Here is a 27,312-nt window from a genome sequence, read left to right as displayed (position 1 = left end):
AAAAATATTCCTACAGAGGTGGAAAAAGGAAGGGGGGAGGCAGGCAGGGAATGCTGCTAAAGCCTGTGGTGTAATTAAACAAATGCAGAACTTAACGAGCTCCATCACCTGACCCCAGAGCTTGGCTGGGAGATAAGGAGCACTTGGAGGACTCAACCCTGAGCAGGAGCCAAAGGTCCCATTGTTGCAGGGATGATTTATCCAGCCAGGCCAGACTTTCAATCCCAGCAGTGCTGGAGTTGTTTCCTTTTCTCCAGGGAAGTCGTAGCACACGGAGGAGTCTCCGTGGCTGGAGGGATCCAAAGGGAGGGAGCAGGTTGGGAAGGGAAAGTCTGACACCAGGGCTTTGTTAAAATGCCACACAGGGGTGTTTACGTGGAGCCTGAGGAGGGAGGACACATCACCCCATTCCCATGGCCTGGATTTGGCTCCTTGGGAGAAGCTGGATCGCCTGGGATGGACATGGGAGTGCTGGTTAACGCCTCGGAGAGAAGCAGGACAACATGTGGCTGCTGTTAGGAACTGAAAATGTAGGGATTTCTCCCTGATCCCAGGGCTCAGGGAAGGGGTTTGGGGTCAGGCCGCCGCAGACACAGAGAGGGAGGCGGTTGGTAGAGGCTGGAGATTTATTCCCACTCACCACTGCACCCAGTTCTATAAACATTAAAAAAATAACTCTATAAAAGCATGTTCTTCACTCCTTTTCAAGACAGTGGTGATGGCAGAGAATAGGCTTCAATATGAGAAGAGAATAGGCTTCAATACAGAGAACCAGTTGTACCAAACCAAACCAAAACCAGCCACAACACGGGTTTTTCCCCTAAAATTCACCTATTTCACCCCTTCAGGGGGTTGAGGCTCACCCAGAGCTGTTTCTTCCCCTTGTGCAGATGTTCAATTAATATCAGCAGCCAGGATATTTTGCAGGTGCATTTTGCTCATGGGATGGAAGACTGGAGCAACCCGACCTGGGAATTCCCAGGAGTTTTCTGAGCCTACAGGAGGGTGTCTCCAAAGGGAGATAATTGGTGACTAGGGAAGGAAGTGACAGGTACATCCAGTGAGGTCAATCACCAGGTACTGGAAGAAATCAGGTTGAGAAATATTGTCAAGAGTTCAGGAACTTGGTGTCACAGCAAAAGGGGGAAGAGTTTTCCGAGTGGGAGGGAAATAAATCCAAGTGAATCAACTCAGTTGCTTTTCAGAAAATTTAAAAAAAAAAAAAAAAAATCACCCATGAGGAGCGAGGGGAGCACCAGCCTCATGCAAAAAAAAAAAAAAAACCCACAGAAAACCTGTTCCTTTAAAGGAAACTTCTAATCTGAAGTCAAGTTAGCAATGAACTAATTGGGAAACGCTCATTTATCACAAAGCTCTCTTGGGAACAACCCTGGAAGGCCAATGTTCACCCCAAGTTCTCCTTTCAGCCATAGGAGAGATAGAACTGACTGGCCAGGAAAAGAAAAGCAATAGTTTAAAGGTTTGTTGGCTTTAGAAAACCCCAAACCTTTAAGACTACTCGTGTACAGACACAATATCCTCAAGTTCAGTGTTTTCAAAGCAAAAGGCTCACACATCTGTTACAAACACACGTTTCCCAAGTTTCAAGTATATAAAAAAAAAACCAAAACAAAAATTCCAAACAATCCAGAAAGTGTCTGTTTGCCTTCATTCTGGTACCTCTGATCAGGATAATATTTTAAATTAAACCTGGCGACCCTGAAAAATTCACTCTCAGGAGAAGGCAGAACTTCAGCCCTTAACCATGAATGATTTTTTTTTGTTGTTTTTTTTTTTTTTTTAGAAATATTTCCAATGACTTACTGACTACAAGGAGTGAAAACTCCACTTGACCAGATTAAATCACGAGGGGCTTCCAAAATGAACATGATTTTGGGCTCTGATTGACTCACGGGAGAGTGGGAAAGGGAACGTTTCTGAACACGTGGCAAATCCTGAGGTGACAAAACCCAGACTGTCCCCTGCCTGGGTGCAGACATTTCACTGCTTGGCTGATTGTCTGCCTGGCTTTTTTTCCTGCTGGCCTCTTCCACTGCCTGGAATTCCTCTGCCACGGCCACCGAACACACCTGTGGAGCAGAAAGGAAGAGCACGGATGTAACAGCACCCCTGGCACACAGTTATTCTTGTTTTACCCAAATACAGGCTTATTTTTGAGCCTTAGAAGCAGAAACAGGACTTTTTGACTTCTCCCTTTCCAGTCCCAGACCTGTGTTTAAGAGGTGGACAAACTTATCCCTGGTGTGGTAATGTCATGATTGATGGCAATGTCATGGTAAATTGAAGTTTCCTCTAAAAAATGGAGCCAAGGAAGCAATAAATTTAAAATCCAGGTCCCCTGAGAGCTGTGAGGGCCAACAAAAGCTGGACAGAGCAATCCATGGCTTTGGAGAGGGCACAGGACAGCAGGAGTTGGGAGGCTGTGGTGAGATGAGCATCCTCATACCCAAAAGCTGCGACTGTCACAGGAGCTGCTGAGCTCAGATTTATCCCTAAAATAGGGATAAATCAGGATGTGGATCCACCCTGCCAGGCAGAACCCAAAGGAGACTCAGTCCAAGCACCAGGCACAAGAGCCCTCAGCGGTTGCTTCATTGAGGAGACGTGATTAAATCAAAGGCAAAATATAAATTATTCCAAACCCTGCAGTGCTTGGGATGTTCCAGCTGCTCCTGGAGCAAAGACTGTGGACTTCTGAGTTTGGCAAGCAAGAAGTCAAAGAGGATGGATTACCAGTGTCAGAAACAATAACCCTTTCAACTGTGTGCACAATTACAGCTTCACTCCTGCCTGGTGGCCTCCCAACCAAATTGTCCTGCCTGGTTGTTTTGTTGTGTTGTGTTTTTTTTTTTCCCCCTCCCCTTTCCCTCCTCCCTTCATGTCTCAGTAATGAGAGCCAAACCTTTGAGCTAATTAGCAAATGCTCGAAAATATTCCATCAGCGAATTCAAGCTGCACATGAAAACAGCAGGAGCTCCACCTCAGAGCTCCAGCTCTGCTCCCCACAAGGTGGATATTTCTGTATTTCCACGGCAGAGAAAAAAAAACTCAGCGCCGTGAAAATGTTTATCCGAATAACCATATCCCAAAAAAACAAAAAACCCAAAAAAACCCCACCCTGCCAAGTGCTCTGGACACTGCAAAAGGGAAGGAGGGGGAAAATAAAGGCGCCTTCAGATTTGTAAAGGTCACTTCTTGCCCGCTGGGAGCTTCCAGGAGGGAGCAGGGATCGTGGGGATTTGGGGAAAAAGGAGGCCCCGGGAATCGCGAGACGCTGCACGTCCCGTCCCGGTGTGATGGCTCTGGGTGGATCCCACCTGTCCTGCCAGGATTCCTGGCATAGTCAAAACACAGGCAGGTCCTTAAGGGTGCTGCAAAAAGAGGCTTCACCCCTCGGTGTCCCAGTGCCCGGGGCTCCTTTTAAAATTTAACTCGGGGATTTTAAGCTCCGACCGCAGGCGAAGCCCCCCGGGGCTGCGAGGTGACCACAAACCCCCAAAGGTGTGGCACGAGGGGGTGAGCAGGAAAGGAGAGAAATGGTTCTGAGGCTTCCAGTGGGATAATTTAGAGGGGAGGGGGGAGGGAGGAGGAAAAAAGAGCAACGTGTCCTCCAGCTGAAGTGCTCCCGGATCGCTTAACCCCGGTGAAATAGGAATGTTGTTTTGGTGACCTATTTCTTCTGAAGTGGCAACTTCCCCTTTTATCAGGAACATGAATTATTCATGTGGAGCAGGAGGAACACAAACCTTACAAACCCTTCAGTTTTTTGTTTGGGTTTGTTTTTGTTTTTTTTTTTAAATATAAATAAACTGACAGGAGATCCAAAACCCCATTTTAATGGGAGGGAAGGTGATTTTTTTCTATCACTGCCACGGCTGTATCTGCACTGTTTTCACCCAGAACAGCCATTTGTTTCCCATCCCCCTGGACTTGCTAAGCTGAAGAGTTTTGTAGGGCCCTGCTGCCAAACGAGCCAGGAGGGGTAGGAACAATCACGTTCAGACTCTCTTAAGCTCCTGCCCAACCCCAGAACCGAGGGAGGCCCATCCCTGGCACGGATCCTCCCCGTGCCTTGGCAGACGCTGCCCTTACGCACTCGCTCGACTGGATCCCGCACAGGAACGGCTCCAGCTTCCCCCAGCCCCAGCCCTGGCTCTAAAGCCGAGAAGCAGGAGCTGATCCTTGCACAGGAGGTGACATTCCAAAGGCAGGGGATCCCGCTCAGCCCCTCTCCCAGCCGGGAAACAAACGGGGATCGTTACCTCGTCCGGCTCCTCCAACCCCACGGCCCTTCTGCTGCTTCTGCTGTTGCATCCCACCACGGCCCCTGCCCTTGGACACCACCTCCTCCTTCACCATGTCAATGATTTCGTCGGGGATCCGCAGGTATTTGATGGTGCTGCCACGGATGTAGCACTCGGGCATCCTCCAGAACTTGTCTCCATCCTGTTGGGGAGCAACACGCTAAGACACGGACCAAAACCGGCGCTTGTCCGTCACTTTTTAGGGCGTTTTGAGTGTTTCCATCACTTCTGGAGAGAGTGAGAGCTCCACCAGTCTTTGCTGAAAGCATTATTTGTAACTAGCTGTGGAAAAGGGGGGGCTTTTCCTCCCCAAAATACAACCCCGGGCCCACAAACAACTGTAGTTTCAATTTCAGAATTTCACGGAGTATTCTGAGTTGGGACCCACAAAGATTCAGTTCCACAGTTACCTCAAAGGCTCACAGAAAATGAAGGAGGAAGAGGGTGAGGGAACAAGCACCTCCTTCCCTTCTTGTACAAGAAGGTAATTGAAAGTGGGGCTAGAGACACAAACGTGGGGAGTTAAAATGCTGCTGAACAACCAATTCTGGGAAGAAAAAAGGCAGCTGGGGCCAGGTTTCTCCTCCAGCTGGGAGTCACCCCAACCCTTCACTCCTCTGGGGTGTGGAGGGAGCAGCAGGGCAGGTCTGGAGCCAGCTGGCTGTGGGGTGTGAGCCACCAGAGCAGCTGAGGGGAAAAAAGGAGCTCACCCATTTTACATTTATTACAAAGAAAAAAGAGTCTTCAGGTGCACGGTTTCGAAGCAGCCACCTCTGTATGTTGCTTTGAGTTGTTTCAGGGTTTTCCTGGGATACAAAGGGCTTCCCCCTAGGACAAAACCCACCAGTGAGTGAGAATCCAGCACTGAAGCTGAACAACAACTCTCTGGCCATGATGTAACTGGGAGGAGGGACAGGGACCCGCCTCGTCCAGCACCACCAGGACCACATTCCCAGCTCGGCAGCAGCTCCGTGGGGGTCTGGCTGCAGCTGGGATCCCTCCAGCCCAGCAATCCTCAAGTGGCACCACGTGGAAAAGGCGTCTGTCGTGTCCCAGGAGAGGAGGAGAAACCAGAACGCCCCGTTCCTCGGAAAGGAGGATAAAAGAGTCGGTTCCCCCCCCCTCCTCCTCACCCCGCCCCGGGAGTTATTTGGGGCAGCTCTTGCCTGTACAGGCAAGTCCAGGACAAGACAGAGAGCAACAGTTCTCTTCCAACAGACACCCGGCAAACCCCACCCTGCCTTGGATCTGCCTGCCTTGGATCCTTGGCTCGGGATGCAGGAAGGGATGGAACCAGGCTCCAGGCTCCTTCGCTTCCTCGTTCCGGCCTCCCCGGAGTAAACAACCGGCTCCCGGCTCGTTGTTCCGTGCCATCTAGTGGCCAGTGCCACCAGTGCCACCAGAACAACCCCACGGCTCCACGTTCGTCTGGGATTTGGGGGGGTTCTGGTGTGTTAAGGTGGGCTGAGGCTGGTGAGCCCGGCTGCTTTCCTGGGCCAGATCACGGAATCAGGGAAAACACAGACTGGTTTGGGTTGGAAGTGACTTAAAGCCCATCCAGTGCCCATCCCTGCCATGGGCAGGGACACCTTCCACTGCCCCAGGTTGCTCCAAGCCCCGTCCAACCTGGCCTTGGACACTTCCAGGGATCCAGGAGCAGCCACAGCTTCTCTGGGCAACCTGTGCCAGGGCCTCACTACCCTCCCAGGGAAGAATTCCTTGCCAATATTCCACCTAAACCCACTCTCTGAGATAGTTTGAAGCCATTGCCCCTTGTCCTGTCTCTCCAGGCCCTTGGAAATAGTCTCTCTCCATCTTTCTTGTAGCCCCTTCAGGCACTGCAAGGCCACAATCAGGTCACCCCAGAGCCTTCTCTTCTCCAGGCTGAACAATCCCAACTCTCCCAGCCTTTCCTCACAGCAGAGCTGCTCCAGCCCTCTGATCATCTCGGTGCCTCCTCTGGCCTCGCTCCAACAGGTCCATTTCCTTCTGGGTGATACCTCCAGGTCACCCAGAGGGAACAAACCCTGAGCTGCTGCTCTTCCCAGGCAGAGCACTGAACCTTTGGAAGCGAATTTCCAAGGAGAAGGATGGTATCACCCCTCTCATGGCTGTTACCTCCTCTAGTCCCTCTCCTGCTAAATTCAACTTGTCCCACCGTGACCCAAGGTGCACCCACAAATTCCAAACAAAATTCCACCCCAAAATTCCCTCCCAAACCTCGCTCAGGGTGTTTGCTCTGTCACACTGATGTGACACCACTCCAAACTCCTGCTGTGGAGACAACAGGGACTGGGGGGTTTTCAGAGAGATTTTTGGAAGAACAAGAGCTCCAGTATTTCCCATGGAGCTCTGATATTCCAGGGTAGGGGAAAGAGCAGTGACAGCCTGATATCCCTCTGGCTGCCACTTCCCACAACACACAGGGAGCAAGACCAGACGTTTCTGACGGAAGTCAAAGCCCAAAGCACAAATCCCAGACTCCTGGAGCAACTCTGGCCAAGGGCAGAAGTCCCAGGTGGCCTCAGAATGGGTGAACCACCACTCCTGGGTTGGATGTGGAGTGACAGGGGGAGAGACAGGCAGGGAATAAAAGTAAACGTGGTGTTTGAGGCTGCTGGGGCAGCACGTGACAGGGGAAAGCTGGTTTTTTTTGGGGAAACCCGGCTCAGGATCACAGCATGTGGCCCCCAGACCCTCAGTGAGGGGGGTGAGGGACCTCCAGACCCTCACTGAGGGGCTGAGGGATCCCCATCCCCTCATTCTGTGCTGTGCAGAGAGTCACCCCGCCCCGGCGTTCACCTGAGTGTGTTCCTTCGTCATGGATCTTATAATTAACTATGTTAAATTTGCATTTCGGGCAGCAGTCACACTTCCACAGGAGCAACAAGCCTCTGAGCTACAGCAGAGCTGGCCTGGCTGCAGGGACAGAGGTCAGGACCCCTCAGGGACAGTTCCTGGGGGGCACAGCGGGTGGGTGACCCCTGCCCAGTGCCAGGCACTCCTGGAAGCCTGGCTGGAGAGTGACCCCTGCCCAGTGCTGGGTGTTCCCCATGCACACAGAGGGTGATGATCCCTGTCCAGTGCCAGGGTGACCCCTGCCCGGTGCTGGGTGTTCCCCGTGCACACAGAGGGTGGTGATCCCTGCCCGGTGCCCCGGCCTTACCCGTGAAGTGCAGATGACCTCCCGCAGGTTGATGTTCATCCAGTTGTCGCAGCTCACCAGGTGCCCGTTGTAGGTCTCCCCGTTCTTCAGCTCCACCAGCTGCGAGAGAACACGAGTCACGTGTGCCGCCGGTACCGGGACCTGCCCCGGTGCCACCGAGGCCGGGAGGGGCGGCGGGACCGGGGCCGGTACTCACGTACTCACCATGGGGTGGTTCTGCGCCGTCTTCAGCAGCGACAGAGGCAGCTGCGAGCGGAACAGAGGAGAGAGGCCTCAGGCACCGAGCGACACCGGAGGACCCACCGGTGCACCGAGCGGGGCATCGCGCAGGGGAGAGATGCCCCGGGCCCTCCCCGGAGCTCCAGGGCCCTCCCCGGAGCTCCAGCCCCCTCCCCAGCCCCGCACTCCCCCCCGGCTGTGCCCCCCCGGCGCCGTTGCCGGCGCTCACCATCCTGCGGGTCCCGCGGAGCCGCCGCCGCGCCGGGCGCTGCCGCTCAAACCGCCCCCGGCTCCGCGCGGGGCCAATCAGCGCGCGGCGCGGCCCCGCCGCGGCCAATCAGCGCGAGGCGCGGCCCCGCCGCGGCCAATCAGCGCGCGGGGGACTCGGCCCCGGCCGCGCCGCCCGGGTCCGGCCGCGCCTTCGCGGCGGCGCCGCCCGGGAAAGGCCCGGGGCCCGGGGCCCGGGGCCCGGGCGGGAGGGACGGGCTGGGCCCCTCCGGTACCGCGCGGTTTGCGCTCCCGCACAGCCGCGCGGGGAACCCCCGTGGGGCTCGGGATGAGCGTTTTGTTGAACCAACCACCCCACCCCCCCCCCGCCCCCGGGCCCGTCTGGGGTTACGGTGACCCAACCGTCCCCCGCCTCGGGCTACGGTGAGCGAACGGTGAGCAAGCGGGGAAGGGCTCCCGGGGCCGTCCCGCTGCGGGACTTCCGCCGCGGCGGCGGAAGCGGCGGGCCCGGGCGCTGCGGGGCGGGGCGGGCGCGGCGGGGCGGGGCCGCGCTCAGTGCGGGGCGGCGGCGGCGGGACGGGACGGGACGGGACGGACGGGACGGAGCCGCGATGGAGAAGCCGCGGCGGGCGGTGGTGGTGACGGGTACGGGGCGGCTCCGGGAGGGAGGGGGGGGAGACGGGATGGGGGACCCCCTGCCCGAGGTGAAGAGGGAGCTCAGGGGGGCAGGTGAGGGACCCCTTCCCCGAGGTGAGAGGGGCTTGGGGGGGTAGGTGGGGGACCCCCGCCCGAGGGGAGTGGGGAGCTCGGAGGAACAGGTCAGAGACCCCTTCCCCGAGGTGAGGGGGGCTCGGGGTGGAGGGTACTTATGGGGACCCCTTCCCTAAGGTGAGAGGGAGCTCAGGGGGGCAGGTGAGGGACCCCTTCCCCGAGGTGAGGGGGGCTTGGGGTGGAGGGTGGTTTTGGGGACCCCTTCCCTAAGGTGAAGAGGGAGCTCAGGGGGGCAGGTGAGGGACCCCTTCCCCAAGGTGAGAGGGGCTTGGGGTGTAGGGTGGTTTTGGGGACCCCTTCCCCGAGGTGAGAGGGGCCTGGGGGGATAGATGAGGGACCCCTGCCCCAGGGAAATGGGGAGCAGGTCAGAGACCCCTTCCCCGAGGTGAGAGGGGCCTGGGGGGATAGATGAGGGACCCCTGCCCCAGGGGAATGGGGAGCTCAGAGGAGCAGGTCAGAGACCCCTTCCCCGAGGTGATGGGGGGCTTGGAGTGGAGGGTAGTTTTGGGGACCCCTTCCCTAAGGTGAGGGGCGCAGGTGAGGGACCCAACCCTGGGAGGGGAAGTGGAGGAGGCAGGTGAGGAGGGGGTTTGAGGGGAGGGTAGTTTTGGGGACCCCTTCTCTGAGACTAGTGGGGCTTGGCGGGGAGAGTAGGTTTGGGGACCCCTTCCCTGATGTAAAGGGGGCTGGGGGGGGGTAGCTGGGGGACCCCTTCCCCGAGGTGAGGGAGGGGAGTGTGTGACCAGGAGCTGGGGGGCTGCTGTCCCATCGGGATGTGACTAAGGTGGGGATGGAGAGGGGGAAGCTGTCCCTGGGGGGCTGTCTGGGGGGGCTCTGCCCTGTGTGGGGTGATAAACAGGAGCCCTGGGGATGGAGGGCAGGGTCTGGGGGGTTTTGGGGGACGCACTGCTGCGTGTGAGGGGTGTCAGGAGCTGGGGGGGATCCCGTGCTGAGGGGCTTTGCAGCAGCTTTCCTAACACTTGTGCCCAGGCAGCGGGGACCTGGATCCCCCTTTTCCACCCCTGAGCCCCCTCCCAGGGGTTTTGCTGGTTGTGGAAAGACGGGAGCCGAGCCTGCCAAGAAGCAGGAAAAACAATTTAGGGGCGCAGGGGATGGGATTTGCTGGCTGACCACCCCATCCCCAGCCACCGAGGTGTGGAAGCTGCTCCCCAAATCCCCCCCCTTCAGCACGGCAGAAGCCCCTGAGGGAAGAATAAGCCAGGGAACGAGGGGCCCCGGCGCTGTCAGGCTCTTCCCCGGGGTACAAAGGCCGCTCGGGGTGATTTGTGGGTGAGGCCGTTCTGTGACAAATGGGGAACTCGCCTGAAACTATTCAGGTTCTCCCCCCCCCCCAGCAGCTGAAGTTGAGGCCGTTTGAATGGCGGAGGCTCGGCTGGGGCGGCTGAAATCGGAGGCAAAAAAGTGTCTTTGCAGGGAAGAGTCGCCGAGAGAGGAGGAGCAGGTGGCGAATCCTGCCTTTCCCAGCCCCAAATCCAGCGCGGGGCGGTGGTGACTAAACAGAAAACGCGTGTCAGGGAATGTTCTGCCGTTCTCAAGGCTTCTCCGGGCTCTTTTTTTTCCCCTCCCCTGTTTTCAGGGAAGTCTGGTTACAAAACACAGCGGTTGCCTCGTCAGCTCTGCCCCTCTTTGATAATGTCATCGATGTCACCTTAAATTCCTTTTAAAAGCGGGGATGGTGTCGTGTTCCCTGATCAGTTCCGAGGATGAGTGTTATTTGTGCCCAATTTCTTTTTTAGAACTCGTTAAGGAGATAATCCCCTCACGATCCCTTGCAGCTGGTTTACTGCTAATGAGCCTTGGAGGGCCCTGGGGTGGATGTGCCCACGAAGTTCCTTATCCCAGGATAAGGGATAACGCCAGGGATCCGGGCAGGGGATGAGTCACAGCAGTGATACCCCTGTTTGTGCCTGTGCCAGTCTTTGCCTTTGGATTCAAGGCAAGGGGATCACATTGTGTGCCTGAACACCTGTAGAATTTCAGCCTTTGGGTGGCTGGCTTGCTAAAATACGTATTTTATTTATTTTATAAGATTATTGCAGTTGATTCAGGAATTAAACCCAGCGGGCTGCGGTGTTTGTTTTCAGGGAGTTGTGCAGGACTCGCAGAAACAGCTGAAAAGGCATTAATTTGCCCTATTTGCCCTATCCCCCGTGCTGCAGTCGTGGATTGTGTTACAGCCTTGGGGTTTGGCTGAACGGGAGAACACACCAACACTTTGATTCTGTGGGAATATTTATTTTGGGGAGATACCAGCGTTGGGTTTTGATCCACGGGCGTGGACGAGCCAAGGCTGTGTGTGAATTCCTCGTGTGCAGCATCACCTCAGCCTGGCTGCTGATGGCAAACACGGCATTTCCATTAAGGTGTCACTTAATATTTGTGGTCCCTCTCGAATCCTTTCAGGAGCTGGGCAGAATTTATGCCTCCTAATTGCATTAAACTCGGAGGGCAATGCTGACATTGTAAATTAAAGTGTATCGACATTACGCCCAGATAAATTGCTCAACCTTTGTGTGCTTGCTCAGGAGAAGATGTTATGGATCACCAGTTAACTCCAAAGTTATCCATTAGGAATTTAAGAGGTGGTGAGGAGGTATTTTTGATAATGCCATGGTACCCTTTGCTGCTCGGGGTAGGTGGGTTGCGAGCAGTCCTGATTATTTCCTTAATAATTTCCTTAGTAATTAAGTGCTAATGAAGATCTTGGAGAAGACTTGAGCAGAGAAGAAACATTTGAGAAAGGCTGTGGAAGCATCTGCTGTGGGTCAAAGCAATCAGGAACAGAAAAATCCAATTGTGATTTAATTCCCTGACATCGAGTCCTCTGTTGATAACAAGTTCTCTTTGATAACAAGTTTTTCTAACCTGGGCAGGAAGGGGGAAAAAAAAATCTTCCCAAATGTCTGTTGGGGGAAAAAAAAATGGTTCTTGTGGGGCAAATTCTTGGTTTCCTTCCCTGTAAAAGGTTGCAGTTGAAATATTTCAATGCAGGTGTCTCGTTTGGTGCTTGGATGTAAAGAAATAAGGATTGGGTGGTAAAAGTGGTTGGGTTTGTTTTTTTTTTTCAGGATATCTAAACTAGGAAAGCGCTTGCAACTCGAAGTGGAGTCAAAGCTGTGAGAGTGAACTTCACCAGGGTGGGTTTTTTTTTTGTTCTCTTGCAGGGTTTGGGCCCTTTGGAGAGCACGCTGTGAACGCCAGCTGGATTGCAGTGCAGGTAACACCTCAACTTCCCTCTCAGCACGTTTAAAACAGAGAGCAAATCCCTACAAATTTGGGTTTTCAGCTCTTTATAACTTCTAACTTCTTGCCAGTCTAACTGAGAGCAGCTCAGTGCAGATATCCAGATGGTCAGCTGGATAATGTTTGATTCACTGCTCAGGGAACAATCCCTTGACCAGTGGAGTTTAATGAGATTGGGTTAATTTAGCTGAGGCAAGGAAGGAATTCCCAGCTTTGAACCCTGTTAAATGGGGCAGGGAGCCTGGAATCTTCCTCTGCCCCTGGAGAATTCAAAATAAACAAACCAACCAAGGCCAGAAGAATGTTTGGATGGTTTTTTTTTTCCTCTCAGCTCTGACTTGGAGCTGGGTGAGCTGGTTCACCTTTAAACCAAGTCTCATCCCTCAGGAGACTTTCAGCTGGTGGTTTTGTGGAGCTGAGTGTGAGGAAGGTAATTCCAAGGCAAAGCAGCCACTGCTCCCTCCTTTTTCCCCTTGGATCACCCCTCTCTGATGGAGTTGGACCTCGCTGGGGACAGGAGCTGGTGGAGTGGGTCCCACCTGCTCAAATAAATCAGATTTATCCCTCTTGTAAGTGTGGATCTGCACAGAATCCTGGAATATCCTGAGCTGGATCCACAGGGATCGTGGAGTCCAACTCCTGGCCTTGCACAGGCCAACCCCAAATATCCCCCCCTGTGCTGGGAGTTCATCTGTGTGACACTGAGACCTCCCAAATGAGGCAAGAAGGAGGAATTAAGCTCTTTCCAGTGGAATTAAGGTTTCCTGCTGTAAAAAACACTCGGTGAGGGAGATGATCCTGCCACATTATCCCACTTCTTTGTCACTTCTGGACGTGGTTTGTGCCAAAGCTGCTGGGAATTCCAGGGTACCTTTTAGTACAGTTGCCCAGGGGAATTAAATCTATTTTTCTCCCCAGCGTGTCTCTCTCCCCTTCAGAGCTCTGAGATTAATATCTGCTTTCGAATGCTTTTAAATTAAATCACAAACTCCAATCAATTCCAGCCAACTAATGTCCAGCTGCCTAATGTGTTGGCTGGTAGGAGAAGACAAAACCTTTGCCTCCAAGAGCTTTTTATTTTTGGGAATGAGTATATCTGAGTTAGGGTTGGTTTGGGGGAACATGCAGGTTGTGGATGGGGAAAAAAAATGCAGGATATTATTAAAATTCAGGAGTGAGGCTCATTGATTTGGCTTGTTGTTGCTTGTGTAGTGGCAGCTGTTGTAAATAGCTACTTTTATTTTAGAGGAGACAGACAAAAGGGTGTTTCTGGACCAGGAGGAGTGGTGGGTGTTGTGATGTTGCTTCCAAAAACAAACCTGAAGAGAAACAGCACTTTGTTCCTTCAGGGCAGCGGTGGCTGCTGGATGGAGTCAGCACCTGCCTTTAAAAATCCATTTTTAGGGGGCTTGTTGGCTTTTAAAAGCATAAAACTCAGTGTTGGGGGTGTTTGGAGAGGAGAGAACTCGGAGTTGGGGGTGTTTTGAGAGGAGGAAATTCAGAGTTGGGGGTGTTTGGAGAGAAGAAAACTCGGAGTTGGGGATGTTTTTAGAGGAGAAAACTCAGAGTTGGGGGTATTTTGAGAGGAGGAAACAGGGTTGGGGGTATTTTGAGAGGAGGAAACAGTTGGGGGTGTTTTGTGAGGAGGAAATTCAGAGTTGGGGGTGTTTGGAGAGGAGAAAACTTGGAATTGGGGGTATTTTGAGAGGAGGAAACTTTTAGTTGGGGGTGTTTGGAGAGGAGGAAATTCGGAGTTGGGGGTGTTTGGAGAGGAGGAAGCAGAGTTGGGGGTGTTTTGACAGGAGGAAACAGTTGGGGGTATTTTGAGAGGAGAAAACTCGGAGTTGGGTTGTTTTGAGAGGAGGAAATTTGGAGTTGGGGGTGTTTGGAGAGGAGAAAAGAGAGTTGGGGGTATTTGGAGAGGAGAAAAGAGAGTTGGGGGTGTTTGGAGAGGAGAAAACAGAGGTGGGGGTGTTTGGAGAGGAGGAAATTCGGAGTTAGGGGTGTTTGGAGAGGAGGAAATTCGGAGTTAGGGGTATTTGGAGAGGAGGAAACAGAGTTGGGGATGTTTTGAGAGGAGAAAACTCGGAGTTGGGGGTATTTTGAGAGAAGGAAACAGTTGGGGGCATTTTGAGAGGAGAAAACTTGGATTTGGGGATGTTTTGAGAGGAGAAAACTCCAAGTTGGGGGTGTTTTGAGAGGAGAAAACTCCAAGTTGGGGGTGTTTTGAGAGGAGAAAACTCGGGGACGTTTTGAGAGGAGAAAACTCGGGGACGTTTTGAGAGGAGAAAACTCGGAGTTGGAGGTATTTCGAGAGGAGAAAACTCGGAGTTGGAGGTATTTTGAGAGGAGGAAGCAGAGCTGGGGGCGTTTGGAGAGGCGAAAACTCGGCGTCGTTGCCGTCGGAGCCCCCGAGTCGGGGCTGTGCCCGCAGAGCTCGGAGGAGGCAGCGGGGAGGATTTGCCTTCTTCCCTTCCCCTGTCTCAGCCCCCGGAGGCCCAGACAAAAAAGGAACAGCATGTCTTTGAGCCCGGGCGAGGTGGGCATTGTGCGAGTTTCAGACGGGGGACTTCACGGAGCGGAGGGGACACAAAGGCGTGTCTGAGTTCCCGAATCCCAGACGGTGTGATCTGCATTTTAATAGAAGACAAAAAAAAAATCAATTAAACAATCTTTGGAAAATCCTCCTTCCTCGCTCGAGGGCTTCGGCTGGTTCTGGTTTAGTGCAGACTTTTATTTCTCCTGTGTCCTGCTTTTTTTCCCCCCCCTCCTCTCCGTTGGTGTTTTTGGGTTTTATTTGGATTCTCACGGAGAACACGGGGTGTCTTTTCCCTGGAACTGCAGCGGGTTCCTGGTGTAGCTGCTTGGCTTTGAAGGCTGATTTTTTTACACATGGCCACCTTAAAGAGTGGCAGCAGCAATCTAATAAAACCCTGAAGTGAAATGTTTGAAGACTTTCATCCCCGTTTAGGTTTTTCACACACAGGGGGGAGATTTCCCCATAAATCCAGTGGGAATAACTCCCTCCTGCTTTATTTTAAGGCTTCCAGCAGAAATCCTCCTGTGTTAACATGGATTTGCTGTTGAGTGTTTTCATATCTTTAGTGTTTCATCCGAGGATTTATGATTATTATTATTATTATTGTTGTTGTTATTATTATTATTGTTTTTACAGCCGCAATTTTTTGCTTGGGAGGGACCTTGGAGAAGAAATGAATTTTCTGCCCTCCCTGGTGTGACTTTAGGTGTAGACACAGGTGTGCCCTGTGGGATGTGAAGCTCCTGGGCTGCTGCCTTCATCCCCCCCCCCCGAGGAGCTTCTGGAGGAGGAGGAGGAGGAGAGGTCAGAGTGGGTTTTGACATCAGGAAGGACAATTGCTGTCAGGGTGTCTAGACAGACCTGATAAGGATATTAGAGGCTCACAAAGAGCAGCATTGTGGAGGGGTCAGGGAATCGGTCACACATGTTGGGTTTGCTGTATTTGTCAGGTAGACAGGGCTGGGGGGGGGAAAAGTTGTTGGGGGGGGTGAAGGAAGGGGGGGGACTACAAATATCTTCATTATCGAGCGCTGGGTTTGGTTAAAACCGAGCTGTGGGTTGGTAAAGTTAAGGCTGAACTGTCTGGAGGGAGGTGCTGTTTTCTTTTTCAGCCAGTAAAACTTTCCACCCCCAGATTCACCCTTAGGAGCTGTTTGGCTCCTGATCCTTCAGGAGCATCACTTCTTGTTAAGAGAGGTGGTGATGAATCCCGAGCAATTAACACCCCTGAAGAGGGTTTATTCTCCTGACTGGGGTTTGAACAGCTCTCATTTGTAAACTCCTCGTTCTACAAACACTTCCCCCTGTAAACCAGGGAAGGGTTTGAAGGCAGATTTGTTGTAAAGGAGCTGTGATGAACCATCACTTCCATCCATCTCTGGTAATGAATGTCTGAGTGTGCCAGACACTAATCAATACAGCAAGGCTTTAATATCAGCCTTGCCCTCAGAGCCAGAGCCAGTGATTTATCATTGTTGCTCCTATCTGCTGGCCTGTGAAAAGTCTCACTCTTGCCTTTCTGGGTGTTTTACTTAATCTTAAATCTTGTTACACCACCGTGGTTTTGTCCCTACAAGTGTAAAAGGTGGGAGTTTTTTTTCCCCTCTGTAAAAAAAACCACTCCTGCTGATAACACAGAAAAATGATACTAAAGCACTGCTTGTGTTTATATAGAGGAGGGGTAGGATGATGTGGCAGTTTGAGCCACATTAGAAATCTAAAATCCAATTTCCAGGCTCCACCACCACCACCCCTTCCCACCTTTGGGGGAGGCCAAAACCTCAAATTCTTTGGACTGCCTTTCATTTTTAATTTTTAACCTCGGGGGGAAGGCGAGGTTTGAAGTGAAAACAGCTGATCTGCACTCCCTGGCCTGAAGTTTGCAAGCAGGAAAAGTAAAATTGCTTCAAAGAGCAGCTCGTGGCTCTTGATCAGCAAACCTGAACCTGAATTAGAGGTAACTTGGTCTTCCAGGAATATTTTGAGGTGCCCTTTGATGGTTTGGTGGCTCTTTGTCGCTGTTTCTGCCTCCAGAACCATGAGAACAGCTGCAGGGGCTGGTGAGACACAGGCCTGGAGATGAGGTGTGAGAGCACATGGGGCTCCTGCTGCCCTCAGAGAGGAGGAGGCACCTGGAGGATCATGGAATCATGGAATGGTCTGGCTTGGAAGGGACCTTAAAGCTCATCCAGTTCCATGGGCAGGGATGTTTAAGGTCCTGCTGGAAAAGTGCCTCCTGGTGTAGCCTGGCTCCTAAATTTTGGGCTCAGCTGATGATTTAGTTTATGAACATTTTTCCCTCAGACCTCAGGCTGTGTGGGTTTGTCCTGGAGTTCTTGGAAATTTGGGGTTGGTGGCTCTGAAAGGTTCAGTTCTGCAGTACCAGATGAAAAAACATCTAACTGGAGCTTTGCTGGTGGGACTGGAGTGTCCCCAGAGGCCAAAGAAGAGCGTGGGAGAAGCTTCCAGAACCAAGGGGAGCTCCCAGTGTTGGGATCAAACAGTGCTTTCCACTCAGGAATGCTGGGGGCAAAGAAACCACCCTTCTCTCTGGTTTTAAAGTCTTTGCAAGGTATCCAACTGACACTTTGTGTTTTAAAGGGTTTAAAGGAAATTGGCTCCGTTGATTGCCAGGATATTTGAGATGTTTTCATGTCATAGAGGGAGAAATAATTCACTGTGTGAGTTGAGTCACCAGTGCTGTCACCCAGCCCTGAGAGCTCTTTATCTGACGACAAATGTGAATTTACTCTCCGGGCCAGCATTGGATGATGGATCTGATCCTTCCAGTTCTGCCTTTTCCACGGAGTCACTCCTTGGAAAAAAAAAAGAAAAGCAGGGATTATGACTTTCTACCTCTATAAATAACTGAGCCAACCTTTCCTTGGAGTGTGGGTGTTGCTGATAACTATTGTCAGTTAAATGTTGATGCCTTTGTTCACACACATCAGAGCCCAACAAACGGTCCTGTGGGTGGAACTGTTAACACAGGTGGAGAGATGCCTTTGTTGTTCCCATTATGGTTTGTTTGGGGTTTTTTTTCACAGTTTTAGCTGTAAACTCCCTCCAGGTGCTGTTTACAAGTTTATACAACCCTGCGTAAACTGATGTCGGTCTCTCCCTCTGCCATTAAACCTTCCAGAAGTTTAATCCTGTGCTCATCTCCTGTCTGACCACCTTGGTTTTTTGTTGCTTTCCCGGTGTCTTTAGGAGCTGGAGAAGCTGGGCCTGAGGGATGATGTGGACCTGCACGTCTACGAGGTCCCTGTTGAATACCAGACAGTGCAACGACTCATTCCTGCCCTGTGGAAGAAGCACAGCCCCCAAGTGAGTGAGTAAAGGCAGGAAAACCACCCAGCAAAGGGTTGAAACCTACAGTGAGCATCATGTGAAGTCCCAGTTTTAATGTCTTCTCTCAGACTGGTGGTCCCCGTGTGGATCTTTTCATCTTTTGTCGTGAGAACATGTGAATTTGGAGGGTTTTACAGCTCAGAGTGCTCCAGTTCCTGGGTGTGAAGAGGCCACTGCAAAGGGCTGTCTAGACAGCCTGTGGTTAGCCTGTGCCACCTGGGCTCCTCCAGCAGCTGTGAACGTGCCAGTGCTGGTTTTTACCCTGATTAAATCACAATTTGGGTCAGGAGGGGGTGAAACAAGAATTGTGTGTACTGAACCCCTGATAAAGTGCCCGATGCTCCTGGAAGAACTCCTGTAACAGCTCCAGCATGAACTGGGAATAGAATCGTGGAATCACAGGATGGTTTGGGTTGGAAGGGCCTTAAATGTCATCCAGTCCCACCCTCTGCCACGGGCAGGGACACCTCCCACTATCCCAGGTTGCTCCTTTGATCCAACCTGGCCTTGGACACTTCCAGGGATGGGGCGGCCACAGCTTCTCTGGGCAACCTGTGCCAGGGCCTCACCACCCTCCCAGGGAAGGATTTCTTCCCAATATCCCATCATTTAGGTTGGAAAAGCCCTCTGGGATCACAGAGTCCAGCCTGTGACCAGTCACCACCTCGTCACCCACAGAAGAGCTCTGAGTGCCCCATCCAGTGCCCTGGGCAGGGATCACGGATATCCAGAGTTTGGAAGGCTCCCACAAGGATCAGGCTGTCGGTTTCCCACCGTTTTGGGGTTGATCCAGCTCGTTTCTTTTCCCTTGCAGCTGGTGGTCCACGTGGGAGTGTCGGGCATGGCCACGACCGTCACCCTGGAGAAGTGTGGCCACAACGTGGGTTACAAAGGGTTGGACAACTGTCGGTTCTGCCCGGGCTCCCAGTGCTGCGTGGAGGGGGGTCCAGAGTGCATTGACTCCATCATTGACATGGACACAGTTTGCAAGAGGGTCTCAGCACTGGGGCTGGACGTGGCCGTCACCATCTCCAAGGACGCCGGCAGGTACGGGATGCCAGGGATCCATGGGGACAGTTTGTGGAGTCATGGAATCCTGGAATGGGTTGGGTTGCAAGGGGGGTCTTAATCTCATCCAGTCCCACTCCCTGCCACGGGCAGGGACACCTTCCACTAGCCCAGGTTGCTCCAACCTGGCCCCTTGGACACTCCCAGGGATGGGGCAGCCACAGCTTCTCTGGGAATTCCATCCAAGTCCCTCTCCACCCTCACAGGGAGGAATTCCTTCCCAGTATCCCCTCTGGCAGCGGGAAGCCGTTCCCCCTTGTCCTGTCCTTCCATCCCTTGTCCAAAATCCCTCTCCAGCTCTCCTGGAACCCCTTTAGGCCCTGGAAATTTGGTCACATCTTAACACCATCGTATCACCACGTTCATGGAATCAGAGGATCCCAGAGTGGTTTGGGTTGGAAGGGACCTTAAAGCCCATCCAGTCCCACCCCCTACCATGGGCAGGGACACCTTCCATTATCCCAGGTTGCTCCAAGCCCTGTCCAAGCTGACCTTGGACACTTCCAGGGATCCAGGGGCAGCCACCACCTCACGTGAACACGTCCCATGTGTTCCCTTCATGCTCAGCTCGAGGCCCCTAAAATTCATACACTTGTCATGGAATCACAAGGTTGGAAAAGCCCTCAAAGCTCATCAATTCCACCCATTCCCCCAGCACTGCCAAGGCCACCACATGTCCCCAAATGCCACATCCACGTGGCTTTTGAGGTCTCCCACGCCTCACTTCTCACAGGGTTGGCAACACCCCCTATTTTTTTGGTGGTCACCCAACCATCAGGGACATAAAAAACCAGTTCTTCATGGTTTGTTTTTTTTGTCTTAGATTTAATTAGAACAATCCCAGACTCACAATTCCAGGCTCGTATTCCGCTTTATCCCACTAAATCCCGGGATGTCGCCGCTGTTGTGCTGATCCACAAACAACTCATCCTGGGCTGGATTTGTGTGATTTTTTTGGGGGGTAAATAATCCCTCTTCTTGTGTTTCAGGTACCTCTGTGACTTCACTTACTACACCTCCTTGTACCAGAGCCGTGGCAGGTCGGCGTTTGTCCACGTTCCTCCGCTGGGAAAACCGTATTCCGCGGAACAGCTGGGCCGGGCCCTCCAGGCCATCATAGAGGAAATGCTGGATCTCTTGGAGCACTCCGAGGACAAAATCAACTGTCAGCACGAACACTGAGCGTGGGCAGGGAGGCCATCCTGCTATTGCACTTCCCAAATTTTCCCCGTGGCTGAAGTACTGGGGGGAAAACAAAAAAAACCAACAAAACAAAACCCGGGGCTGAGACGTTCCAGACCCAGAATTGGAGATTCCAAAAAAACCCCAAATGAACAAAAAAAAAAACAAAAAGGAAAATTCCTCTTCTAGAAATGGACTTTTTTTTTTCTTTTTTGGTCGAACCTGTGAGTTTCAGCCTTGGCAACAAAGGATTCAAACTCTCTTTTCTTTCAAGACACCTCGTTCCTGAGTGACTGAAGTGTGCGTGTGCTGGGAGCTTCCCTGTCAGCCAGGTGATGGAATCCGGCACGGATATGGGAAGTTCCTCACCTGGACTTGGCCTTCAGGGGCAGGGAATGGATAACCCAGCCCTCTACTGGCTTGTCTTTGAGTTGAAAGGTTTGCTTTCAGTCAGTTTTGGGGTTTCTTTCCCCCCTCCCCTCCCTCTCTCCTTGACCCAAATTAGAAGGTAAAAGTACACCTGGAAAGAGTTGGAATGGCGTGGGACTGCCTTGGAGAAGAGTTTGGTGGGGGATGAGGAGTCTCCAACTGCTTTGCTGAAATGGGGAATTATTTTAGGCACTGACTCCTCACCCCACACCCTCCGAACATCAGTGGGGTCTCTGTGATGTGCTGGTTAAGCGTAGCTGCAGGTAGAAGGGCTGTGTTTGGGTTCCTTTTTGCCTGGAGCAGGATTTGGGTTTTTTGGGGCCAAACTCTCGCCAAATATTCCCAAATATCTTCTTCTTTTTTTTTCCCTGGCTCCCTCTTGGCCACCTTCCTCCCTCAAGTCAACCTCAAGTGGACCTCCTGCACCGAACACCTCGGCTCGTGAGTGTCTAAAATGAATCATCAGTGGTTAAAGAGCTTTGCTAAAGGCCACTTTCCCCATGGGAGATCCTTATCCCGGCCTCTTGGTGCTCCCTGTTTGATTTTAAGGCAAAGGTTGAGTAATTTATAACTTCCTCAGTCACAAATTTTTCCCCCCCTCATTCCAGTGATGTTTAACCCAAATCCCGAGTCGCCGCCTCTGGTTTAGGGGAGGCGTCAAAATGCAGATTAAAAGACGTCCTGTCAAATCTAATCCCAAACCTCCAACCTCTTCCCACCGCCTGGAAAGCCGAGGCAGTGGTTTAGAAAACAAGGAATTTTGCTTTGGGTGAGGATTCCAGGCTCTTTCATAGTGTCTCTTCCCCCCTCCTCTCCCAGCGGGAGGCTCCGAAGTGCTGCTGCTTGTGTGGGCTTTCCCAGGAATTCTCTTTTGGGGAAGGGCACAGGCAGGATCCGAGCAGGACACGAAAAGTGGGTGATGCCTGCTGGCCACGTGTGGAGATTTCGCTGCCAAATCACGAGATTCCAACAAAAACCAGAGGATGTTGCAGCAGGAACAGACTCCAAATTGGTGGTTGAGGACCAGTCGAGCTCCTCGAGGGGCCTTTTAAATGAAAGAAGTCTGTGATTTGAATTAATACTTTTACATATATATATATATATATATAAAACAACTTTTTGAAACGTTTTAAAACCCCCTTATTTTAATTTTTCCAATGCTGACTGGCTCTGTTTTAGTATCTCTCAGTGAGAGCTGCCCTGGACTTGCTGTTTGCCAGGAAAAAATAGGATGGCAAAGGACAAAACCACTCCTTGTAACCCTCGAGAGAGAGAGAGAGGACAAAGACTTTTCCAGCTGCAAGAACTCTCAAGGGGGCACCTGTGGATGAAGAGTTTTGGGTAGACCCAGGGAAATTCCCTCTGTTTTCCCTCTCCAGACTCAATCAAAGGAATTCTCCTTCCAATGGAAATATTCTCCCCCTTCAAATCCAAGGTAGCACTTGTCAGACTTTTCTGATTAGTAATTTATTCTATTTAATATTTTGCTGAAATCTTCGTGGTTTGATGCATTTTATTTTTATTTTTATTTTTGGTGATTAGTTGAGCTACTTATCCCGTAGTTTTATCCCTTTGTTGGTGGGAATTTTTCCTCCTGGGGGTTTCTTAGCTGCTAAACTTTGGGAAGGAGGAGTATCCACGTATTCCAGGAACTTTGGTGATGGAGTAATTCCCAGTTAAACTATTTAATTTTCCCTGTAATGTAGCTGTGGATAAAATGGGAGGGGAGGATCAACAGATTAGTGAGGCGACAACAGAATTCCAAGCGTGGAATTGGAGCAGGAGCGGGAAGGGCTGGTTGGAGCTGAGCTGGGTGGGCTCCATGGGGGATCAGTGGGATCCAGGTGAGGTGTTCCCTGTCTATCCATGTCTCCTGGGTGTTCCCACACCCTTTGGAGCCTCGGAGATCCCGCTGGTGGCTCCAAATCCGCCGGCAGGGAGCACAGACAGCAGCAGTTCCGTGGGAAGAGCTTCCCACACATCCTGTTCGACCCCTATAAATATTCCTGGTTTGGGTGCTCTCTGCTATTCCAGGGGAAAATCCGGAGCCAGTTTCCGTGCCTGCTGCTGTCTGAGGACCACAGTGCTTGGCCTTGGATGTGTCAGCGTTAAAAATCCCTTTTTTTTTTTTTGGAAATGGTTCACTCTGAGCTCTGCTCTTCTGAAGCTCCACGGGATCAGTTCCTTTAGGAAACATAATTTATTTTATACTCTTTTTTTTTTTAGGGTTTTTTTTTTTTTTGAGAATTAGTCCTGAGGTTGTGTTTGTAAAGGGTGTCGTGGTCATAGAGAAATTTCCTGTAGCGAAAAGTTGGGGCAAAAATGGCATTAAACTAATTTTATGTCATCTGACCTAAATTAAATACTATTTTTTTTCTGGGAGGGGGTGGGGGATTTCAAAGCTTTTTTTTTTTTTTGTTGAATTCACCAAGCTTTTCCTCTAGGTGCATATGTTTTTCTTTGGGAAATGGGATGTCCAAACCGATGCAGAGCTTCAAAAAGCCGATGGTTTGTGTAATCCTGTATTTCCTCCCTCTTCCAGCTCCTCAGTAAATAAGGATTTGCTAATTTGCACTGACTGGGAGACCTGTTGCCAAGCCCAAAAAAAAAAAACCTTCGTGCCAGTGAGTGAAAGTGTAGGGAATTCAGCTGGAGTTGTTCATCCTCCCCCCGTGACTTGGAAAATGGGAGAGCTGGTGGAATTTTAGGATCGTGCGACTGCAAAATTGGGGATACGGAGAAATGAGGGCTGAGGGTATTCGGTGTGGAAGAGAGAATTCAGGGAGGTTCCACTGGATGGGGGTCTGATGTCATTTGTCTGGGACTGGCCAACGTGTTGGGGAGGTTTGGGGTGGCAGTTGGATTGTTCCGGTCGTTAAACGCTGCCGAGGATTTTGAGGAACTCCAGGTGCTCCTGAGCATCTTAATTTGGTGGTGCTGCTGTCAGGAGGTGAATTAAATGTGAGGATCTGCTTTATAACCACGGGGGAAAAAGGGAATTGTGAGCTTGGAAGGTTCTTTTCCTTAAGGATTCATGTGGGACTTGATGATCCTTATGGATCCCTCCCAACCTGAGCGATCCTGGATGTGGTCACAGGGTCTTTTTTTACCTGGTGCAGAAGCTGTTTGTGATCTTTTTTGGAGAGAATCTCAAAACCTGGCAGTAGTTCACCTTATCTGGAGTATCCCCCAGCCTGGTTGTTTCCTCCCAGGCGTGGGAGAAGGTGGGAAAAGGATGGAAAAGGTCGGGAAGAGGGTTCGAGGTGTCGAGTGGGGTTTGTGACATGAGCAGCCAAGAACTGCTGAGCTTCCAGAGTCCTTCCAGGAGGGACCTGGCTGGGGGTGTTCAGAGTTTCACCAAAACCTGAACTTGTTTGCTCTGCTTTCACCCCGAAAAGGAGGGAGTTTTTGGGATAAATGCTTCCTTGGAGGACGGTGGAGGTGGTGCTTTGGTTGGAAAGCTCAGCCCGAAGGCGTTGGGGGATTCCCACAGCAGGAAAAGATTCCTTGAACCAGAGCTCTGAGCTAAGATTGGAATTATCATCTCTGTAGGGTTTGTGCTGCGGAAAATCAGGTGGAAAAAAGGGACTCTGTGTCCCAGCTCACCTGGAATCAGGTGTAGATCTAGCATCCAACCTCTCAAGCAGGCAATATTTAACCCCAAAGGGGATTATTCCAGGTTTTTATTCTGGAATAAAAACCCAGGAGCTTCCAGGCCTGCACAGGCTCCCAGTGTGTTGGTGGTTTTGGTAAGGAAGAGCCTAAAAAAAAAAGTTTAAAATCCACTGAAGTTTCTCAAACAATCTTGAGTTGAGTTGGAACTGGGGGATCTTTGAGGTCCCTTCCAGCCCAAACCATCCTGGAATTCTCTGACCCGTTGCCCTCGTGGGTGGATTTTTTATTTTTATTTTTGTGTGTCTGAGAGGGAGAAAAGGAATTGCAGGAGGAGGAGGAGGGGGAGGAGCTTCTTCAAACCAAAAAAAAAAATGGGAAAACCCTGAAAATGAGGAACTCTGTGACTCCCCACTGCCAAAGCTGCAGCAGCAACGACGCCCTGGCCGTGGTGGTTTCCTGGTTTAATTGGTTGTGACTCGGGAATCTTTTGGAATTTCTCCCGGATTTCTCACTCCCAGCAGGTTCCCAGACACAGCTGCTGCAGGAGGGAGTGGTGGTGTCTGAAAACTGCCTGAAAATCAGGATGTTTAGACGTGAAAAGTACTCGGTGTGGGGCTTTTCTTAATTCAGATTTTGCCCCCCCCCTCCCTACTGCAGACAAAACCATCAGGATTAATTTGTACAGATCCTTTCCCGAAGTAACTTCCTCCCTTTTATCTTCTTCCCTTTAATACTTCATCCAATAATATTTTAATGATTTTAATGTTATTTTAACGATAGGAATTTCAGAGTTGCAAAGGCTCTTTATAACTTTATTGACTTGGATAAACCCCCCCCCCGTTGTTGATACCATAAATACTCGTCTTGATGTAGATGGATTTGTTATTTTTGCACCAGAATCCCTAATTTTTTGCAGTATAAAGTGCACTTTTTCTTAAAAAAAAAAATACAAAAAACTTGTATTCCTGTCTGATGAGTGTCTTATGTGCTGAAAGTGATATTCTGCCAAAGCTCCAAAGCTGAGGATGTTGTTAATTCTTCGAGGTATTAATTGGAACCTGAGACCTGCTTCTGCTCAGTCTTATTTTGAGGCAAAAGCAGGGAAGGAAATGCCTCCCCAGGGACAGGAATTAAAGATGGGGAACGAAAAACTATCACTGCCCTTAAAACAGAACTCTGTGGTACTTAAATCCTTAACTACAAACCTTCAGGTTTTTCTATTGCACCAGCTTCTTAAATCACAAATGTTTACTTTTCGATGATCAGGGAGTGCCTTGTCCTGTGCTGGGAAGCAGAAGGGTGGGGATGGAGATGGGTTGAATCCCCCGAGGTGGGGGGGAAAACTGCTGGATTGGTGGTTCCTGAGGATGCCCTTCGGAGGTGGAGCTCTCTCCAGGTTTGCTGACACACCCACAGGGACCTGAGCAAGGGAAGGAGAGGAGGATTCGCCGCTTCCTCCTCACTTCTGGCTCGGGGTTGGCCCAATTCCTGAGGTGGTTTTTTTTTTTTTTCCCCTGTGTCTCCTGTTGTGAAACCCACGGTGTCTGTCTGGGTGTATCTCAGGTGTTCTTCCCGCCTCGTGCTTGTCAGGACTCCTGGAGCAACAATTCCAACCCCCTCGGGGGCTCCCGTTCTCTCCGTGTGTTCTTGCAGTGCCTTGTAAACCCCAAACCCCCCCCACCCCGTGTGTGTCACGAAGGGCTGTGTCATGAGGGGCCAGCAATGTGCTCTCAGCTTGTACTGCCAGACTGGACTTTGTAACTGAGGATTTAAACCCGTGTTTCAAAGGAAATAAAGAGTTTAACTCTGACTCCACCGTGGTTTTTTAACCCTGGTTGTTTTTCGAGGTTACAAACCCCTTCCCCCTGTCCCACCCTAAACCATGTCCAAGTGTCCTTTAAACCCCTCCACGGGGGTGGAAGTGCTTTGCTGGCTGTTTGAAGGGTTCCATCCCTGGCCCTGCTGCCCCTGGGCCTGACTGGGAGCAAACTGGGGTGGCTGGGAGGGCTGGTGCCACCAGATGGTGCTGCCATGCAGGCACGTTGTGCTTGGTGTCACCCCAGAGTGGGACAGCAGGGGGTTGAGAGGGGGGTGACCCCCTGCACAGATCCAGGTTGGTCCAGGACATGGGGAAGGTAAAACACCTGGACAGCTCCACCTAGGTCCAGGACAGGGGGAAGGTGCAACGCCTGGAGGGCTCCAGCTTGATCCAGGAGAGCCAGAGGGTGCAACACCTCCACAGATCCAGCCTGGTCTGGGATGTGGTGCTGGAACCTGGATCCTGGATGGCTCCTGGTCGATCCAGGACAGGTGGAGAGTGAAACACCTCCACAGATCTAACTTGATCTGGGATGTGGTGCTGGATCCTGGAAGCAGGATCCTGGAGGGCTCCTGGTTGATCCAGGGCAGCCAGAGGGTCAACACCTTCACAGATCCAGGTTGGTCCAGGGCATGGGGAAGGTAAAACACCTGGACAGCTCCACCTAGATCCTGGACAGGGGGAAGGTGCAACGCCTGGAGGGCTCCAGCTTGATCCAGGAGAGCCAGAGGGTGCAACACCTCCACAGATCCAGCCTGATCTGGGATGTGGTGCTGGAACCTGGATGGCTCCTGATCAATCCAGGACAGGTGGAGAGTGCAGCACTGCCACAGATCCAGCCTGATCTGGGATGTGGTGCTGGATCCTGGAAGCAGGATCCTGGATGGCTCCTGGTCGTTCCAGGGCAGGTGGAGAGTGCAACACCTCCACAGATCCAGCCTGATCTGGGATGTGGTACTGGATCCTGGAAGCGGGATCCTGGATGGCTCCTGGTTGATCCAGGGCAGCCAGAGGGTGCAACACCTTCACAGATCCAGCCTGATCTGGGATGTGGTGCTGGAACCTGGATCCTGGAACCAGGATCCTGGATGGCTCCTGGTTGATCCAGGGCAGCCAGAGGGTCAACACCTCCACAGATCCAGGTTTGTCCAGGGCATGGGGAAGGTAAAACACCTGGACAGCTCCACCTAGATCCTGGACAGGGGGAAGGTGCAACACCTGGATGGCTCCTGGTTGATCCAGGAGAGCCAGAGGGTGCAACACCTCCACAGATCCAGCCTGATCTGGGATGTGGTGCTGGAACCTGGATCCTGGATGGCTCCTGGTCGATCCAGGA

At 51.7% G+C, this 27,312-nt stretch overlaps 2 protein-coding genes across 6 annotated transcripts; one reads left to right on the top strand and one right to left on the bottom strand.

The window, feature by feature from the left end:
• Window positions 1-612: 612 nt before the first annotated feature.
• On the bottom strand, window positions 613-7,999 carry LOC116799054 (U6 snRNA-associated Sm-like protein LSm4). 2 transcript variants are annotated; one of them, XM_032711829.1, is made up of 5 exons: window positions 7,940-7,999; window positions 7,696-7,737; window positions 7,492-7,590; window positions 4,284-4,467; window positions 613-2,090 (listed from the first exon to the last, which is right to left on the bottom strand). In XM_032711829.1, exons 1-5 carry the CDS (start codon window positions 7,940-7,942, stop codon window positions 2,002-2,004), a joined length of 417 nt encoding a protein of 138 aa, XP_032567720.1. In that variant the 5' UTR covers window positions 7,943-7,999; the 3' UTR covers window positions 613-2,001. The 2 variants fall into 2 exon arrangements, with proteins under 2 accessions (XP_032567720.1, XP_032567721.1); XM_032711830.1 differs by lacking the exons at window positions 7,492-7,590; window positions 7,696-7,737; window positions 7,940-7,999 and adding an exon at window positions 5,562-5,714.
• A 175-nt stretch (window positions 8,000-8,174) lies between these two features.
• Window positions 8,175-25,967, top strand: LOC116799053 (pyroglutamyl-peptidase 1). Of its 4 annotated transcripts, none has more exons than XM_032711828.1 (5): window positions 8,175-8,372; window positions 11,895-11,947; window positions 17,723-17,843; window positions 18,678-18,910; window positions 19,921-25,967. In XM_032711828.1, exons 4-5 carry the CDS (start codon window positions 18,705-18,707, stop codon window positions 20,111-20,113), a joined length of 399 nt encoding a protein of 132 aa, XP_032567719.1. In that variant the 5' UTR covers window positions 8,175-8,372; window positions 11,895-11,947; window positions 17,723-17,843; window positions 18,678-18,704; the 3' UTR covers window positions 20,114-25,967. The 4 variants fall into 4 exon arrangements, with proteins under 4 accessions (XP_032567719.1, XP_032567718.1, XP_032567717.1 ...); XM_032711827.1 differs by having other exon boundaries at window positions 8,180-8,361; window positions 17,723-17,839; XM_032711826.1 differs by having other exon boundaries at window positions 8,180-8,372; window positions 17,723-17,839.
• Window positions 25,968-27,312: the final 1,345 nt, after the last annotated feature.

This window comes from Chiroxiphia lanceolata, chromosome 27 (genome assembly GCF_009829145.1).
Source record: "Chiroxiphia lanceolata isolate bChiLan1 chromosome 27, bChiLan1.pri, whole genome shotgun sequence".
Classification (NCBI taxonomy): domain Eukaryota; kingdom Metazoa; phylum Chordata; class Aves; order Passeriformes; family Pipridae; genus Chiroxiphia; species Chiroxiphia lanceolata.
The sequence above is the reverse complement of the archived record's forward strand: the minus strand, read 5'-3'. Positions and strand labels throughout refer to the sequence as shown.